The sequence below is a fragment of the Aegilops tauschii genome, chromosome 3 (genome assembly GCF_002575655.3).
Source record: "Aegilops tauschii subsp. strangulata cultivar AL8/78 chromosome 3, Aet v6.0, whole genome shotgun sequence".
Classification (NCBI taxonomy): domain Eukaryota; kingdom Viridiplantae; phylum Streptophyta; class Magnoliopsida; order Poales; family Poaceae; genus Aegilops; species Aegilops tauschii.
Window position 1 is genome coordinate 46,688,606 of NC_053037.3, and position 15,247 is coordinate 46,703,852.

General features: G+C 57.4%; 1 protein-coding gene across 1 annotated transcript in view; it reads left to right on the forward strand.

Moving 5' to 3' along the window:
- The first annotated feature begins 6,991 nt into the window (after positions 1 to 6,991).
- The window catches only part of LOC141042693 (uncharacterized), a 38,522-nt gene continuing 30,266 nt past the window's right edge, over positions 6,992 to 15,247 (forward strand). Inside the window, exons 1-3 of the mRNA XM_073511570.1 lie at positions 6,992 to 7,818; positions 7,889 to 8,120; positions 8,325 to 8,846. Of these exons, the coding sequence (XP_073367671.1) occupies positions 6,992 to 7,818; positions 7,889 to 8,120; positions 8,325 to 8,846 (1,581 nt within the window). The remainder of the gene's footprint in view (positions 7,819 to 7,888; positions 8,121 to 8,324; positions 8,847 to 15,247) is intronic.

A 15,247-nucleotide genomic window follows, 5' to 3' on the forward strand; every position in this document is an offset into this window, starting at 1 on the left:
GGCCTGTGAAGGCACCGCTGGGCCCTCATTGAGGAGGTACGGATAAATATATTTTTCAGCGGTTGTGTCCAACTGTGACCTATGCGCCTGTTTGATTACAAGAAAAAGGTTCGCCGAACTGTGTCCGGGGGTCCAGCCGGCCGTGCTCCAAACGGCCAAGATTTAGATCCAGTTGGGGAGACGGGAGCCAATGTAGGAACAAAGCCGGACTGCCCTTCGGCCGAGGGTTCGGACAATATGTCTGTTACCAACTCGGAAGTAGAGAGCGCCATGAATCATCGGCGCTGCAGAGCTGTTTTACGAGACCCGAAGTTCTCGGACGAGGCACTTAATGCCCTTAGCTCGGGCGACGTATACATCCGAGCTGCTCGAGACGGGCTTAGAAAGGCCACGATGCAATATCTGACAAATGTGCAGGTAAGTTTTCTTTGTCAAAAAAGGATAGCCATATAACCTTTTCCCCCGGGACTGAAAGTAGTTGGTACAACTTATTTAAGGACCATTGTATGACCAGGTTCTTACGGAGAAGAACAACCTGCTGACCCAAGAGCCAGAACAATGTTGGGCGCAGCTAAATGCTGCAACCACTGAACTGGAAAAGTCCAAAAAGGCATCGCCTGGCAATTTTCCCCTCCATCGAGAAAATATAATCATAAGCCATTAATTCTAACAGTTCTGCCTATATCATGACATGATTGTCAGAGGAACTCAAAGAGGCGCGGGAAGTCGCGCAAGCGAATGAACAAGAAGCCAAGAGGCTACATGCTGAGGGCGAACGTGTGCTAAAGCAGGCCATTGTTGAGAAAAACCAGCTCCATGATTGCAAAACCCAGCTAGGCGCGGCGTTGAAGGATGTGCGAGCCAAGATTCCGTGAAGGAGAACAAGAAGCTGCGGGGCGGCATATTCGGTATGTGTCCAAACTATTGTTAAAGTAGTTCGGATATAGATAGAACTGATATAATTATGATTGCAGGTATACTGATGGGCCGTCCTGAAGAGCAGGTGTCCGGATCAGCTGGTGATCTACTGCAAAGGCTGTCGCAGGTGCACGTGCATGCTCGGCTGGCCATGCGGAGTGTTGCCAAGGCCTTATGGCCATCCGCCTCCCCTCCAGGAAGTATGGAGGAGCTTGTAGAGCTGTTCAAAGGAGCGCGGCGGCGTATCCGATTATGGAAGATATCGGCCTGTCGAGAGGGCGCGCGAGAAGCTTGGGCCATGGTGAAAACTCAGTATACCAAGCTTGATCCTAATCACATGGTCGGGTCGGACCGCTAGGGTCGAATGGGGAAGAAATTCCCGTTAGTTGAGTTTATGACCAAGTAGAGGTGGCCGCCAAATATTCCCAACGGGATTGTAAGTTAGACCGCTTGTTGGACGGTATAGAGAAGGAAGTGTTTGAGTGCCAGTGACTATGTACTTTCCTTACCCTATGTAATTCTAGCTGAATTGTATAGCATTTGTCATGGCAGACCTTTTCGCTTCAACCTCCAGACTCGATGGTGCAGAGTGTTTCCGAATACCCTCGCAGCCGAATAGACCGGGGTATGCTTGGAAAACTAGGCGTAGGGGTCATAGTTGCTTGAACTGACAAGTTGTATCCGGCTAGTTATGTTATATTACATTGAGGTTGTAAGAAACATGTTCCAGGGAGAATAGTTCCGTTAAGGGTTCCTTTCCCTGGGTGTGCATGCATTAGTAGACATGTCCGAATTGTGATGTAAAAATCACAGTGCGTATAGCTTCTGGGGGTTCACAATAGAGTGAATGCAACGAGTATTTTTCATCCACCGACCGAATATTCCCTTAAGAACGCTAGATTTTGGCTTCACCCAGTCTGAGGTACACATCCGGATAACCCAGCAGTAACAATCGCAGAGGTGCTCCCTTTACCACCTAGCCGAACAATCGGGAACGTAGGGGTAAACACAGGAGCCAGGCAACCTAGCTTGGCCAAAACTTAAGTCATATCGATGCATATAATGGTGAAGAAAAGACATACAAGAAGAACGTGTATGTATGGTGAGCTTGATGCTTGGAAAATAGTATTAACAAACTTCTGTTAAAGAAGCCCCCAGGTATGATGGGCGTACATATGTAAAAATGTGTACATCAGCAGTGTTCGTTCAAGCCGAATGAGAACTTTAAAGCGGAAAAAGGAATTGTGTAAAAGGGAGAAAAAGTAATGGAAACTATAGGGGAGAAGGAGACTAACAAAGAGTTCGGTGCTAGGCATAGAACCTTGGGAGTCTGGCTGCGTTCCAGGGGTTCGGCTCTAGGCGATTGTCTGATGCGTCACGAAGATGGTACGCTCCTCCGGTAAGAACTTCGTCAATTATGAAGGGACCCTCCCATTTTGGCTTGAGTTTGTCCTTTTTCTTCTCCGGCAAGCGTAGAACGAGTTCGCCAACATTGTAAATCTTGGCCCGTACTTCTCTGCTTTGATATCTTTGAGCCTGCTGCTGATAAAATGCTGAACGGGCTTTGGGGACGTTGCGCTCCTCCTCCAGGGCGTCTAGGCTGTCCTGCCGATCCAACTCGGCCTCTTTGTCCTCGTACATACGCACTCGAGGTGAGTCATGTATAATATCGTAGGGCAATACAGCCTCTGCACCGTACACCATGAAGAAAGGTGTGTATCCGGTAGTACGGTTGGGCATGGTCTACAGCCCCCAGAGTACGGAGTCAAGCTCCTCGACCCATTGTTTGTCTGATTCTTTCAAAGACCGCACTAGCCTAGGTTTGATGCCGCTCATAATAAGAGCATTAGCTCGCTCGACTTGACCGTTTGTTTGCGGGTGGTAGACAGAGGCATAATCGAGCTTAATGCCCAGATTAGCACACCAGGTTTTCACCTCATCAGCTGTGAAATTGGAACCGTTATCAGTGATGATGTTGTGTGGTACACCATAACGGTGCACCACATCGGATATAAATGGGATCACCGGTCCGGACTCGGCCGTTTTAACTGGTCTAGCCTTTGTCCACTTGGTGAATTTGTCCACCATAACTAGCAGATATTTTTTCTTATGGCTTCCCCCTTTAAGCGGTCCAACCATGTCCAAGCCCCAGACCGCAAAGGGCCATGTAATGGGGATTATTTGGAGGGCGGTTGGGGGCATATGGCTTTGGTAGGCGAAGAGTTGGCATCCGACGCAGCGCTGGACGAGGTCCTCTGCGTCTGCTCGGGCCGTAGGCCAATAGAATCTTGTCCGGAAGGCCTTGTTGACAAGTGCCCGGGCTGCGGCGTGGTGCCCACCGAGGCCGGCGTGAATTTCTGCCAAGAGTTTCCGCCCCTCTTCCTCGGAGATACACCTTTGAAGTACTCCGGTAGTGCTTTTCTTGCAGAGCTCTCCTTCATGAACTTTATAGGCCTTCGAACGCCGGACAATGCGGTGAGCCTCATTCTGATATTCTGGGAGCTCCTTCCTATTAAAGTAGGCCAAGAATGGTTCGGTCCATGGGGCAATTACTGCCATGATGAGGTGGGCCGATGGTGTTGTTTCGGTGGCTGGGCCTCCGATGATATCGGCGTGTTCGCTGTCTATGTTTGTGTTCGGAACGAGACTGTCGTTGCTGTCTCCCTCTTGCCACACCACGGATGGCTTAAAGAGCCTTTCGAGGAAGATGTTAGGTGGGACGGGGTCGCGCTTACCGCCGATGCGAGCAAGGACGTCTGCCGCCTGATTACTTTCTCGGGCGACGTGATGAAATTCGAGCCCCTCAAACCGAGCCGACATCTTTAAGACGGCATTGCGATAAGCTGCCATCTTTGGATCTTTGGCATCAAAGTCTCCATTAATTTGGGATATTGCGAGGTTTGAGTCCCCGCACACCTCCAGGCGTTGTATGCCCATTGATACGGCCATCCGAAGGCCATGTAGCAAGGCCTCGTATTCAGCTGCGTTGTTGGAGTCTGTGTATAATATTTGGAGTACGTACTGGACGATATCTTTTGTGGGGGACGTTAATACGATGCCCGCCCCTAGCCCTGCCAACATTTTGGAGCCGTCAAAATGCATGACCCAGTTGGAATACGCGCCGTACTCTTTAGGGAGTTCGGCCTCCGTCCATTCAGCAACGAAGTCAGCCAGTACCTGGGATTTGATGGCTCGACGTGGTTTGTACGTGATGTCGAATGGCAGGAGCTCAATGGCCCATTTCGCAATCCGGCCTATTGCATCCCGGTTGTTAATTATATCATTGAGGGGCACTTCAGAAGCCACCGTGATCAAGCACTCCTGAAAGTAGTGTCGTAATTTTTGAGATGCCATGAAGACTGCATATGCTATCTTTTGATAGTGAGGGTACCGGGATTTGCATGGAGTGAGGACGGTGGATACGTAGTATACCGGCTTTTGGAGTGGAAATTTGTGTCCGTCCTATTCTCTCTCGACGACGAGTACGGCGCTCATCACCTGGTGTGTTGCTCATATATATAGGAGCATTGGTTCGCCGACGTTTGGCGCGGCCAGGATTGGCTGCTTACCAAAAGGGCTTTTATTTCCTCCAGTCCAGCTGTCGCCGCGTCTGTCCACTCGAAGTTATTGGTGCGCCGTAGGAGACGATAAAGGGGCAGCGCCTTTTCCCCCAACCTGGAGATAAAGCGGCTTAAAGCTGCCACACACCCAGCGAGTTTTTGGACCTGTTTGAGTTCGGTTGGCGTGGCCAATTGTGACAGTGCTCGGATTTTGGCTGGATTTGCTTCAATTCCTCTATTGGAAACGATGAAGCCCAGTAGTTTATCGGTGGGGACGCCGAAGACACGCTTTTCCGGGTTAAGCTTGATGTCGTATGTGCGGAGGTTGTGGAATGTGAGACGCAAGTCGTCTATTAGTGTTTCGACGTGTCTAGTTTTGATGACGACGTCGTCCACATAGGCCTCCACTGTCCTGCCGATCTATTTCTCGGGGCATGTTTGAATCATGTGCTGATAGGTGACGCCGGCGTTCTTGAGCCCGAAAGGCATGGTGTTGAAGCAAAACGGCCTGTATGGTGTAATGAATGCTGTTGCGGCTTGATCGGACTCCTTCATTTTGATTTGATGGTATCCGGAATATGCATCAAGGAAGCACAGTGAGTCGTGTCCTGCGGTAGCGTCAATGACTTGATCAATGCGAGGAAGGGGGAAGGGATCCTTAGGGCAAGCCTTGTTGAGGTCTTTGAAGTCGACGCATAGTCGCCAGGATTTATCCTTCTTTGGTACCATTACCAAGTTTGCCAGCCAGTCCGGATGTTTAATATCTTTGATGAATCCGGCCTCGATGAGTTTGGCTAGCTCCTCCCCCATAGCTTGTCATTTGTGTCGGATGTGAGGTTCCGACAAAACCCTTAAGGTTCGTACTCTAGGGTGCGTGCGAAGTTCTTTCCCTCCTACCGATCTACGCCCTAGCTCGCTAAGATCTCGCGGACAAACTCGACGAACTCACAACACGGAAAGACACGAGATTTATACTGGTTCGGGCCACCATTGTGGTGTAATACCCTACTCCAGTGTGTGGTGGTGGATTGCCTCTTGGGCTGATGAAGAACAGTACAAGGGGAAGAACAACCTCCTGAGGTTGAGGTGTTCTTGTGCTCTGTGGACTTATGGATGAGAACTCGATCCGACCTCCCTTTGTGTGGTGGCTAGCTCTACTTATATAAGCCCTGGTCCTCTCCCCAAATATTGAGTGGGAAGGGAGCCAACAACGGCGGGCAAATTTGAAAGGGGACAGCTAGTACAAGCTATCCTGACAAAAGCAGTCTTCGCCTGCAAAAGGCTCTGGTGGTGACGCCGTCTTGGGCTCCACGATGACCTCTGTCTTGCCGTCCTGCTGGTCTTGGTCTCGTTGCACCGATATAGCAACCTTTTCCTGATGCCTCGGTACTCCGCGCCTGCGCCTGCCTCCTTAGCACCAAAGAGGAAACAAGGACGTTGCGCGCGCTGGCACCCGCCTGGTGCCAATCGTCATGGCTCACGTCATGAGAGCCTTGTGAGGTTTACCCCGCCTTGATATCTCCGCTCCTCGCGAGGTAGCCTAGTGAGGCCGCTCCCGAGGAGATCTTGCGCCGTCCGCCTCGCGAGGCTTGGCCCCTCGCGAGGGTCTTGAATGCTTTGTTGGTGAAGATGGGCCGTACAGCCCCGCTAGCGTAGCCACACCATGGGCCGCAGGCAGGCAAGTCTGGGGAACCCCGTTCCCAGAACGCCGACAGTAGCTCCCGGGCCCAAGGTGCGCTCGGGCTTGGCTTCGCGGCGAAGCCAAGGGTCAAGTACGGAGCGCCGCGGGCCCCCAAAGCCTGCGGCCTTGGTCGACGCGTGGCGGTTGATTGGGCGTGGGCGTCTCCACTTCCCCACGCGGCCTCGGAAACTGCCCGTCCTGACAAAAGGCTGGCGCAGATAGTTTTTGCTTTCATTGTTTCTTCCTCGCCTTGCTCCAGATCCCCTTTCTCGCTCCCTGCCACCGGTACCTCCGGATCTGCTCCAATCTTGCTCCGCATCTGCGACCCATGGCGCCGCGCAAGACCAAGACCTCCTCGGCGCCGTCTTGGTATGAGCCAGCTCTTGAAGAGCCCACCATCACGGAAAAGAGCCTCGCCTCCATGCGCCTGCTGACGGCGGGGGAGAGCAACGAAGGGGGGAGGACGGAGCTCCTGCTTGCCTCCGATGTGCCGGAGCCTGAGGGAAACACCTTCTTCCCCTTCTTCTCAAGAAGCATCGTCGTCGTGTTGGTTCCCCCCTTCTCCGATTTCTTTTTTGAGGTCCTTGACCACTACGGGTTGAAGGCGTTGCACCTCCACCCCAACTCTATCATCCTCCTGTCCATCTTCGCCTACTACTGTGAGGCGTACCTGGGCGTGATGCCATCCGTGGCGCTTCTATGCCACTTCTTCTTCCTTCACGTTAGCGAGGGACACATCTCCGGGTGCGCCAATTTCATCGCATCTGGCAAGGCCAACTCAATCTCGAGCACCGGGAAGAGGGCCGACAATATCCGGGCCAAATGGGTCATGATGGACGCCAAGCGCGCCCATCCGTGTTTCGCCTTGCCAACGGAGGCGCCCCAGTTTAACAAGGGGTGGCCCTGCGAGAAGCTCAATGATGAGCGGGCGTCGTCTGTGCTGGGGCAGATGCAGACCGACCTGAAGCCAGGCAACGCGAAGGCGGCGAAGGTCACAGGGGCCATGCTCCTAAGGGAATTCTTGATGCTGCGCGTCGCCCCGCTCCAGGCGCAGTCGCGCCCCTTGTGGGAGCTCGGGGATGAAGAGGACAAGACCCACCTGAGGCCAGGGGGCCTGCCTGGCGACGAACTGGCTACTGTCCTGCGCCTCCTGGTCGGGGACAACCAGGAGTACCCGTCGAGCGCCTTCGCTCCTTTGTTCCTCCGCAAGGATTGGGAGCCGCTTGTGCTTTCCAGGCCGACCTTCGACGCACGCGGGCTGGTGCCACCTGCGCTCTCCCGAGCCCGAGCAGCACCGAAGCTGGTGGAGGTGTCCTCTCACGAGTCCGGCAGGGAAAAGGAAGAGGAGGGGGACTCGAAGGCGACCCTCGAAGAGATGGGGGAGAACTCCCCCTTGAGCAAAGCTGAAATCCTCCGCGCCCTTCCTGACGACGCCGAAGTTGAGGTCCGCCAAGAGGAGGGAGAACCGCCTGTCGTCCCGATGAGGACTAGGTCGTCACTGATCCCTCGGGATGCCGCCCCCGCCTTGGCGCCGCCTGGGGCTGTCTCCAGCTCTCCTGCTGCACCGCCTTCTGCCGTCGGGGCCCGCACGCCCACTTCCCAGGCTCCGAGGCTTTCAGGCTTCAAGCTCCCCAAGCGGAACTATGTCGTGGTGGATCAGTAAGTGTTCGACTTCCATCTTGTTTTCCCTCATGTCGCTGCTTCCTGACTTTCGTCTTTGGCTGTCCAGGCCGCTGCCCGCGACGAAGAAGAGGAAAGAGGGTACGGTGACCGCGCCCTCTTCTACTAAGAAAGGAGGCACCACCGCCCACACCTCCCCAGCCCGGTCGTCTTTGCGAGACCAGGAGGAACATCGCCGGGAGGAGTCAGCCCCCATGGCCCCGCTGGCTCCGATAGTGCCGGCGTCTGGCCCGGTTGAAGAGGTCCCAGCTGCTCCGGAGACCGCAGTCTCCCAGGCCTTGGTGACGGCGTCGTCTCCTCCCACTGCTGCACCTCCACTCCCAGGTTCTTCTGCTCCTGCTGCTGTTCTGGAGCGCGCTCTTTTGGAGATGACCCAGTTGCAGGCAGATCTCCTGAGCGCGGACCCGCGCCTGGTGGCTGGGCGCCTGGAGCTGGCCTCTGGCTGGCTCCATTCCGAACTGGAGGTCCGCGCAACGCTGAGCTAGGCCGCGGCGTCTTCCGAGAAGGAGAAGCAGAGCACCGCCAACGCTGCAGCCGATCGTGAGGCGGTGCTGAAAGACGCCAAGGCCGCCCCTGACCGCTGCCAAGAGCGGGAGGACGAGCTGAAGGACCTGCGCGACAAGCATGCTGAAGAAGCATGCGTCCGCCTGGTGAAGGGGGTGGAGATGAAGGCCCAGGAGGACGCCGTCAAGAACCATGATGCTGAGCTGGAGGAGTTGGGGAAGACGCAGGTCACCGAGCGCAGCCGGCTAGAGGAGCTGGACCGGAAGGTGAAGGCGAGGGAAGGCAATCTTGATGCCAAGGCGCGAGTCTTGGCCAAAGACTGCGTGGCCTTTGACGATCTCGAGGAGAGGTCTCGCAAGGCACTAAAGACGCTCTACGAGCACGACTTGGAGAGGCCACTGTCCACCGACGAGGACGGTCCCGCCCCGCTGCTTCCTCCCTTGGTGAAGGCACTTGAGGAGGTTGTGGATGGTATCGGCCCCATGGCAGAGGCAGAAGCTCACGTCCTGTCTTCAGCTGCATTGACTCGCGCCTTCAGCCACCTGCACCTTCGTGACCCCAACGCTTGTCTTGACGAGCTGCTGGAGCCTGTTGCTGAAGATCACTGCGAAGCCGCCGTCGCAGTCGTGCAAGGTCAGGTAGAGGCCCTTCTGAAGAGGTTCCGCGGCTTTGCCTCCGCACCCTTGTCCGGCGATGCCGCCGATCCCGCGGCTGGTGGTGTAGGTGAAGACGTCGCTTCCCGGGGAGGAGCACCTTCGGCAGGCGATGGCGGTGTCCAGGAGTGAGCTGCAGCTGATCTCCGGTTCCGTCCCTGTAACATGCATCAGGCCTCGTGGAGGCGTTAAACTTTCATTTGATATTGTGAGGACAATATGTTTTGTAATATTTGCTTCGAGATTTTGCGATTTCCTTCCTATCCGCTCTGTGTTCTGCGTCGGCAGAGCCCAGCCCCGCGCATACCTCGACCGCCGTTGGGCCGACCGGAGACCAGGACGGACCAAGGAGTGAGGGGCTATGTGACTAGTTAGGCTCTTGAGTTGCGATGCTCAGGAGTCCCCCTTGACGCGCAAACAGCTTATAAGGAGAGTACGCGAGAATAGACTAATGTTCTACGTCGGCAGAGCCCGGCCCCGCGCATACCTCAACCGCCATTGGGCCGACCGGAGACCCGGACGGACCAAGGAGTGAGGGGCTACGTGACCAGTTAGGCTCCTGAGTCGCGATGCTCAGGAGTCCCCCTTGACGTGCAAACAATCTCCATACCTTCCCTCACCGAGGCCTCGGGAGGGGCGTGCGACGACCAGGTCCGGGGGACCTGTTTGGGCGGCGTGCGCTTGGGCGTGACCCGAGAGCAGCCCCCAGGCCCAGGAGGCCTGGTTGGGTGGCGTACGCTTGGGCGTGACCCAAGCGCAGCCCCGGTGTCCAGCCCCCTCGCGCGGCTCTCCTGAGGGAAGGCATTGCGGTGAGGCCGGACGCTGAGCTCTGGGGCTCCCTGAGGTTGATACGACCGTGGAGCCGCCCTTAGTTGTTTATCACCAGCGCGGAGCATAGTGCTTCCGCTTGTGCACGGGCATAGCCGCTCCTCGGCAGTGTCGACGGCCAACGCGGAGCATGGTGCTTCCACTTGTGCGTGGGAGGGGGCCCCCCTCCGGGAGGAGCCCCTGGGGCGTGTACAGCCCCGCCCTGACACGTGGCTTGCACGGCAGGGCTGCGAGGTGTATCTGGGCACTCGTGAGCCAGCGCGGGACTCACGAGGCCCTACCTCAAGGCGGGTTGCGCCTGGTCTTGGGTCTTCGATTGCTATGTGTTCCTGCGAGACGGTTAGGTGCAAGTGCTCTACGTCCTCAGGTCCCAGCCCTCGAGCGAGCTCAGCCGCCACTGGTATGCCAGGTCGCGATGCCGTGGTCAAGGCCAGGGGGTGAGGACTGGAGAGCCAGTAAGATCTCCTGAGTCGCGATACTTAGGAGCCCCCCTTTTAACGCGCAAGAGGATTGCATCATAGAGGGGTGGACCCGTGGCGGGTGGCAACCGAGCAGGCGGTAATCATAGGCAGATTAAGCACGGAAGACTAATCAACTTGGGTAAATGCATAAAGCACATGCCACTGGGTCAGGCCCGAGCGGCTTGGGGATGATGCAGCCCGAGCGGCTTGGGGATGATGCAACCCGACAAGGTAAGCTAAAGACGTAAGCAAAAGGGATACATGCCACAGGGACAGACACACGCGGCCTGGGAATAATGCAGCCCGAGGGGCGCTCCCAGCTAAATGAACTTGGAAAATGTCACCTGGTTCTGTTGACGAAGGAGAGTTGGGGCAGCTGAAGGCACGCGGCGAAGGAATGGCTCCTCACGAGCCACCGGGCCCCTGAGCCTCGGGAGGCTCTAGGGGCTCGGGTGGTTCCCTGAAGACCGTCTCCATCTCTGTCAGGACGACGTGGTACCTGGCCTCCTGAGCTGCCAGGACATGCCGCATGTTGCGCTGATAGGCTGACGCCACACTCGGCAAGCCGAAGGGCATGCGAACGTAGCTGTTTGGTGGGCCCTCGCAACGGCCCACACGCGAAGGCCAGAAAAGCTCCTGAGATGCGGCCTTGTTGAGCCCTGGAACGTCGATGCAGACGCGCAGCCCAGCATCCTCGCCTGGATGGGGAGCTACGCCTCGTGAGCGGCGGTCGCCGTGCATGGCCCTTGTGTCTTGTAGTTCCTGAGTGGTCTTGGTCATGAACTCCTGAGTGGTGGGCACTCCTTGCCCTGTGTTCTCCTGAGGGAAACGTGGCGCGAAGCATGCCTCCAAGTGGTGCCCAAGCGCCTCCCTCGTGAGGTTGGCAAGGTCCGAGGCCCTCCAGAAGAGAGCCCCCGAGCCCTGCCCGAGGAGGGCGCCGGGCACGCCTTCCTATGCGATGGAGGGAGGAGCCCCTGGAGCGGGCGCTGATCTTGACGAGGCTCCAGCTGCGTCGTCACCCTCCTGAGATCCTGCATGGCGCAGTTGCTTCTTCTTCTTGGGGAGGGCCTCAGGAGGGCCCTCGCCTTTGCTGTCGGGGTCGTCGATTGCTGTAGCTTGGAAGGCGCGCTCGAGGGAGCACACCGCATGTCTCTCTTCACATGGGACCATGATGATTCCGCCACTTCCCGACATCTTGGAGACGTTGTAGCCGTGGTGGTTGACCGCCATGAACTTGGCCAGGGCCGGATACCCGAGGATGGCATTGTATGGCAGGCAGATGTGCGCGATATCAAAGTCGATGAGCTCGGTGCGGTAGTTCTTGCGCTCCCCGAAGGTGACAGGCAGGCGGTCCTGCCCTATCGGTGTGGTGGAACCGTCGGTCACTCCTGAGGAAGGCTTGGTAGGCTGAAGCTGTTCATACGAGACTTGGAGGTTGTCGAATGTGTTGATATATAGGACGTTCAGCCCTGCGCCGCCGTCGATGAGGGTATTGGTAACTTGCACATTGCTGATGACTGGGAAACAAAGCATCGGGAGGGTGCCAGCGGTGGCTGCGCACTTGAGCTGATCTGCCGAGTTGAAGGTGATGGCGCACTGGGACCACCTGAGCGGGCGCGTGGCCTCGAGCTTGGGGAGGACTGCATTCACCTCACGAGCGAACTGTTTGAAGATGCGGTGAGAGGCTGGGGCCTGAGCGCTGCCCAAGATGCAGGCAATAGCACGTGGCTCCTGGAAGCCCCCAGCCCCCTCGTCCTGATGGTGATCGTCGTTCCTTCTTGGTGGTGGCGGCAGCGGGGGAAGACCGGCGTTGCCCTGAGGACGGTCCTCACGAGGCTGGTCCCTCCAGGCGCCCTCGCGAGGATGGTCCTGCCAGCAGTCCTCACGAGGCCTGTCGCGCCACTCCTGGCGTGGGCCACGGTCGTCCCACCGTCCGCCTCCACGTCCTCCTCCTCGGCCGTAGCCCCGGTCGCTGTGCTCGGGGCGTCGACCGAAGCGTCCTTCGCTAATGGCTCTGAGCTCTTGACAGTCGCTGGGTGTTGCGGGTGTTCAGGTTGTGGAAGGCGCAGAACAGTCGGCTGCCCTTGGATGAGTCGGGCTGGTCTCTGCCCCGCTTGGTGTCCGGCTCCGCTGTGAGAACAGCTGCTTCCTTGCGCTTCACGTCCTTGGCCTTGGCCTTCTTCTCCTCTGCACCCGTGGCTGGCAGCTCGAGGACGGAAAGGCGCCCCTCCTCAGCTCTTGCGCACTGGGTTGCCAGGTTGAACAGCTCCTGAGATGTGCACAGCTCCTCATGGATAGCGAGCTCCTCCTTCATCTTGATGTCGTGGACGCCGTCAGAGAACGCGGAGATGATGGCCTCATCCGTGACCTTGGTGATCTTGAGGCGAGTGTTGTTGAAGCACTGGATGTACTTCTGGATGGTCTCTCCTAGTTGTTGCTTGATGCGGCGCAGGTCACCCGCGGTCGGCGGGCGGTCGCGGGTGCCCTGGAAGTTGGCGATAAAGCGGTCACGCATCTCATCCCAGGAGGAGATCCAGCCATGCTGCAGGTTCAGGAGCCAGGAGCGGGCACCATCCTTGAGAGCCATGGGAAACCAGTTTGCCATGACTTTCTCGTCACCGTTGGCTGCTTCGACGCTCAGCTCGTAGAGCTGCAGGAACTCCGCGGGGTCGGCGGTGCCGTCATAGCGAGGAGGCAGGTCCAGCTTGAACTTGCCTGGCCAGGCGACACTACGCAGCTCGGGGGTGAAGGCGCGGCAACCAGCCGTGGTCGCCGGCGCCCGTTTCGAAGGTGGAGCTTGGTCTTGGTGAGGCCCGCGTGCCCAGGTAGCGCGCGGCCTTGGCAAGGTGGCGCAGGGAGCGCAGGTGCAGCTTCCCACGGCCGAGGAATTTCTTGGTAGCTTCTCTCTTCGCGCGCAGGCACCGGGCGTGGTGGATCATGCCGTGGGGCCGCGCGCCTTGGCGCCAAGGAACCGTCTTGGGGCAGAGGTGGTGGAGGCGCTCCATGAGCCATGTCGCCCGTGGCTGGCGGAGGGCGTGGCAGAGAGTGGGACGGCGCCGGGGAGCCCCCTGCGGGGCGGACGAGTTCGGCGACGCGGTCGATCCAGTCCTCATAGAGGTCGTCGACCGGGCGATAGCGCAGGAGCTCGTTCGCCATGAGGAGTGTGGCCTGCGCGTACATGGGTGTCCGACGTGCGTGGGACGAGGAACCGGCCGGGGTCAATGATGGAGTGGCGGTGTGGCCGTCCTGCCGCACCGATGGGTGCAACGAGGACGCTTGCTGCTTGTTCCCCGCCGGGCCGGTGGCGGCATTGGCGGCAGGAGATGGAGAACGACGAGGTGGCCCACCGACGGGAGCCGTCTGAGCCACGCGGGCGGTGAGGGCAGCCCGGCCCTCAGCTTGAGCGCGGCGAGCGTCCGCCATGGAGACGACGGAGCGACGGAGCAACGAATCGACGGAAGGGAAGCGACGGCGCACCCCTACCTGGCGCACCAAATGTCGGATGTGGGGATCCGGCAAAACCCTTAAGGTTCGAACTCTGGGGTGCGTGCGAAGTTCTTTCCCTCCTACCGATATACGCCCTAGCTCGCTAAGATCTCGCGGACGAACTCGACGAATTCACAACATGGAAAGACATGAGATTTATACTGGTTCGGGCCACCGTTGTGGCATAATACCCTACTCAAATGTGTGGTGGTGGATTGCCTCTTGGGCTGATGAAGAACAGTACAAGGGGAAGAACAGCCTCCTGAGGTTGAGGTGTTCTTGTGCTCTGTGGGCTTGTGGATGAGAACTCGATCCGTCCTCCCTTTCTGTGGTGGCTAGCTCTACTTATATAAGCCCTGGTCCTCTCCCCAAATATTGAGCGGGAAGGGAGCCAACAACGGCGGGCAAATTTGAAAGGCGACAGCTAGTACAAGCTATCCTGACAAAAGCGGTCTTCGCCTGCAAAAGGCTTTGGTTGTGACGCCGTCATGGGCTCCACGGTGACCTCCGTCTTGCCGTCCTGCTGGTCTTGGTCTCGTTGCACCGATATGACAACCTTTGCCTGATGCCTCGGTACTCCACGCCTGCGCCTGCCTCCTTAGCACCAAAGAGGAAACAAGGACGCTGCGCGCGCTGGCGCCCGCCTGGTGCCGGTCGTCATGGCTCACATCACGAGAGCCTCGTGAGGTTTGCCCCGCCTTGATATCTCCGCTCCTTGCGAGGTAGCCTAGTGAGGCCGCTCCCGATGAGGTCTCGTGCCGTCCGCCTCGCGAGGCTTGGCCTCTCGCGGGGGTCTTGAATGCTTTGTTGGTGAAGATGGGCCGTACTGGCCCGCTAGCGTAGCCACGCCGTGGGCCGCAGGCAGGCAAGTCTGGGGACCCCCGTTCCCAGAACGCCGATAGTTTGGGTTCAGAAAAGCGCCGCAGTGTTTGTTTGACCGGCTTATATCCCTTTAGTATATTGAGGTTGTCTTCGGCCAACTCACGCGGGATTCTTGGCATATCTGAGGGGTGCTAGGCGAATATATCCCAGCTTTTGCGCAAGAAGTCCCGCAGTGCAGCATCGACTGTGGGGCTGAGTTGCGCTCTGATAGAGGCTATCTTCTTCGGGTCTGTTGGATGGACCTGAAATTTGACCATTTCTTCTGCTGGCTTGAAAGAAGTAGATTTGGGTCGTTTGTCCAGGATGATATCGTCTCTATGCACAGTGGAGCGTAGTGCGGTTAGTTCTTCAGCCGCAAGGGACTCGGATAATGCCTCGAGGGCCAAGGATGTTGTTTTGTTCTCGGCGCGGAGTGCTATATCCGATTGCTGACGAGGGTGATTATTCCATTATGCCCGGGCATTTTTAGCTTCATATATCCATAATGGGGTATGGCTTGGAAGCGCATGAAGGCCTCTCGCCCTAACAGGGCGTGGTATCCGCTGTTGAAAGGGGCCACCTGGAAAGTTATTTCCTCGGACCTATAATTCTCCG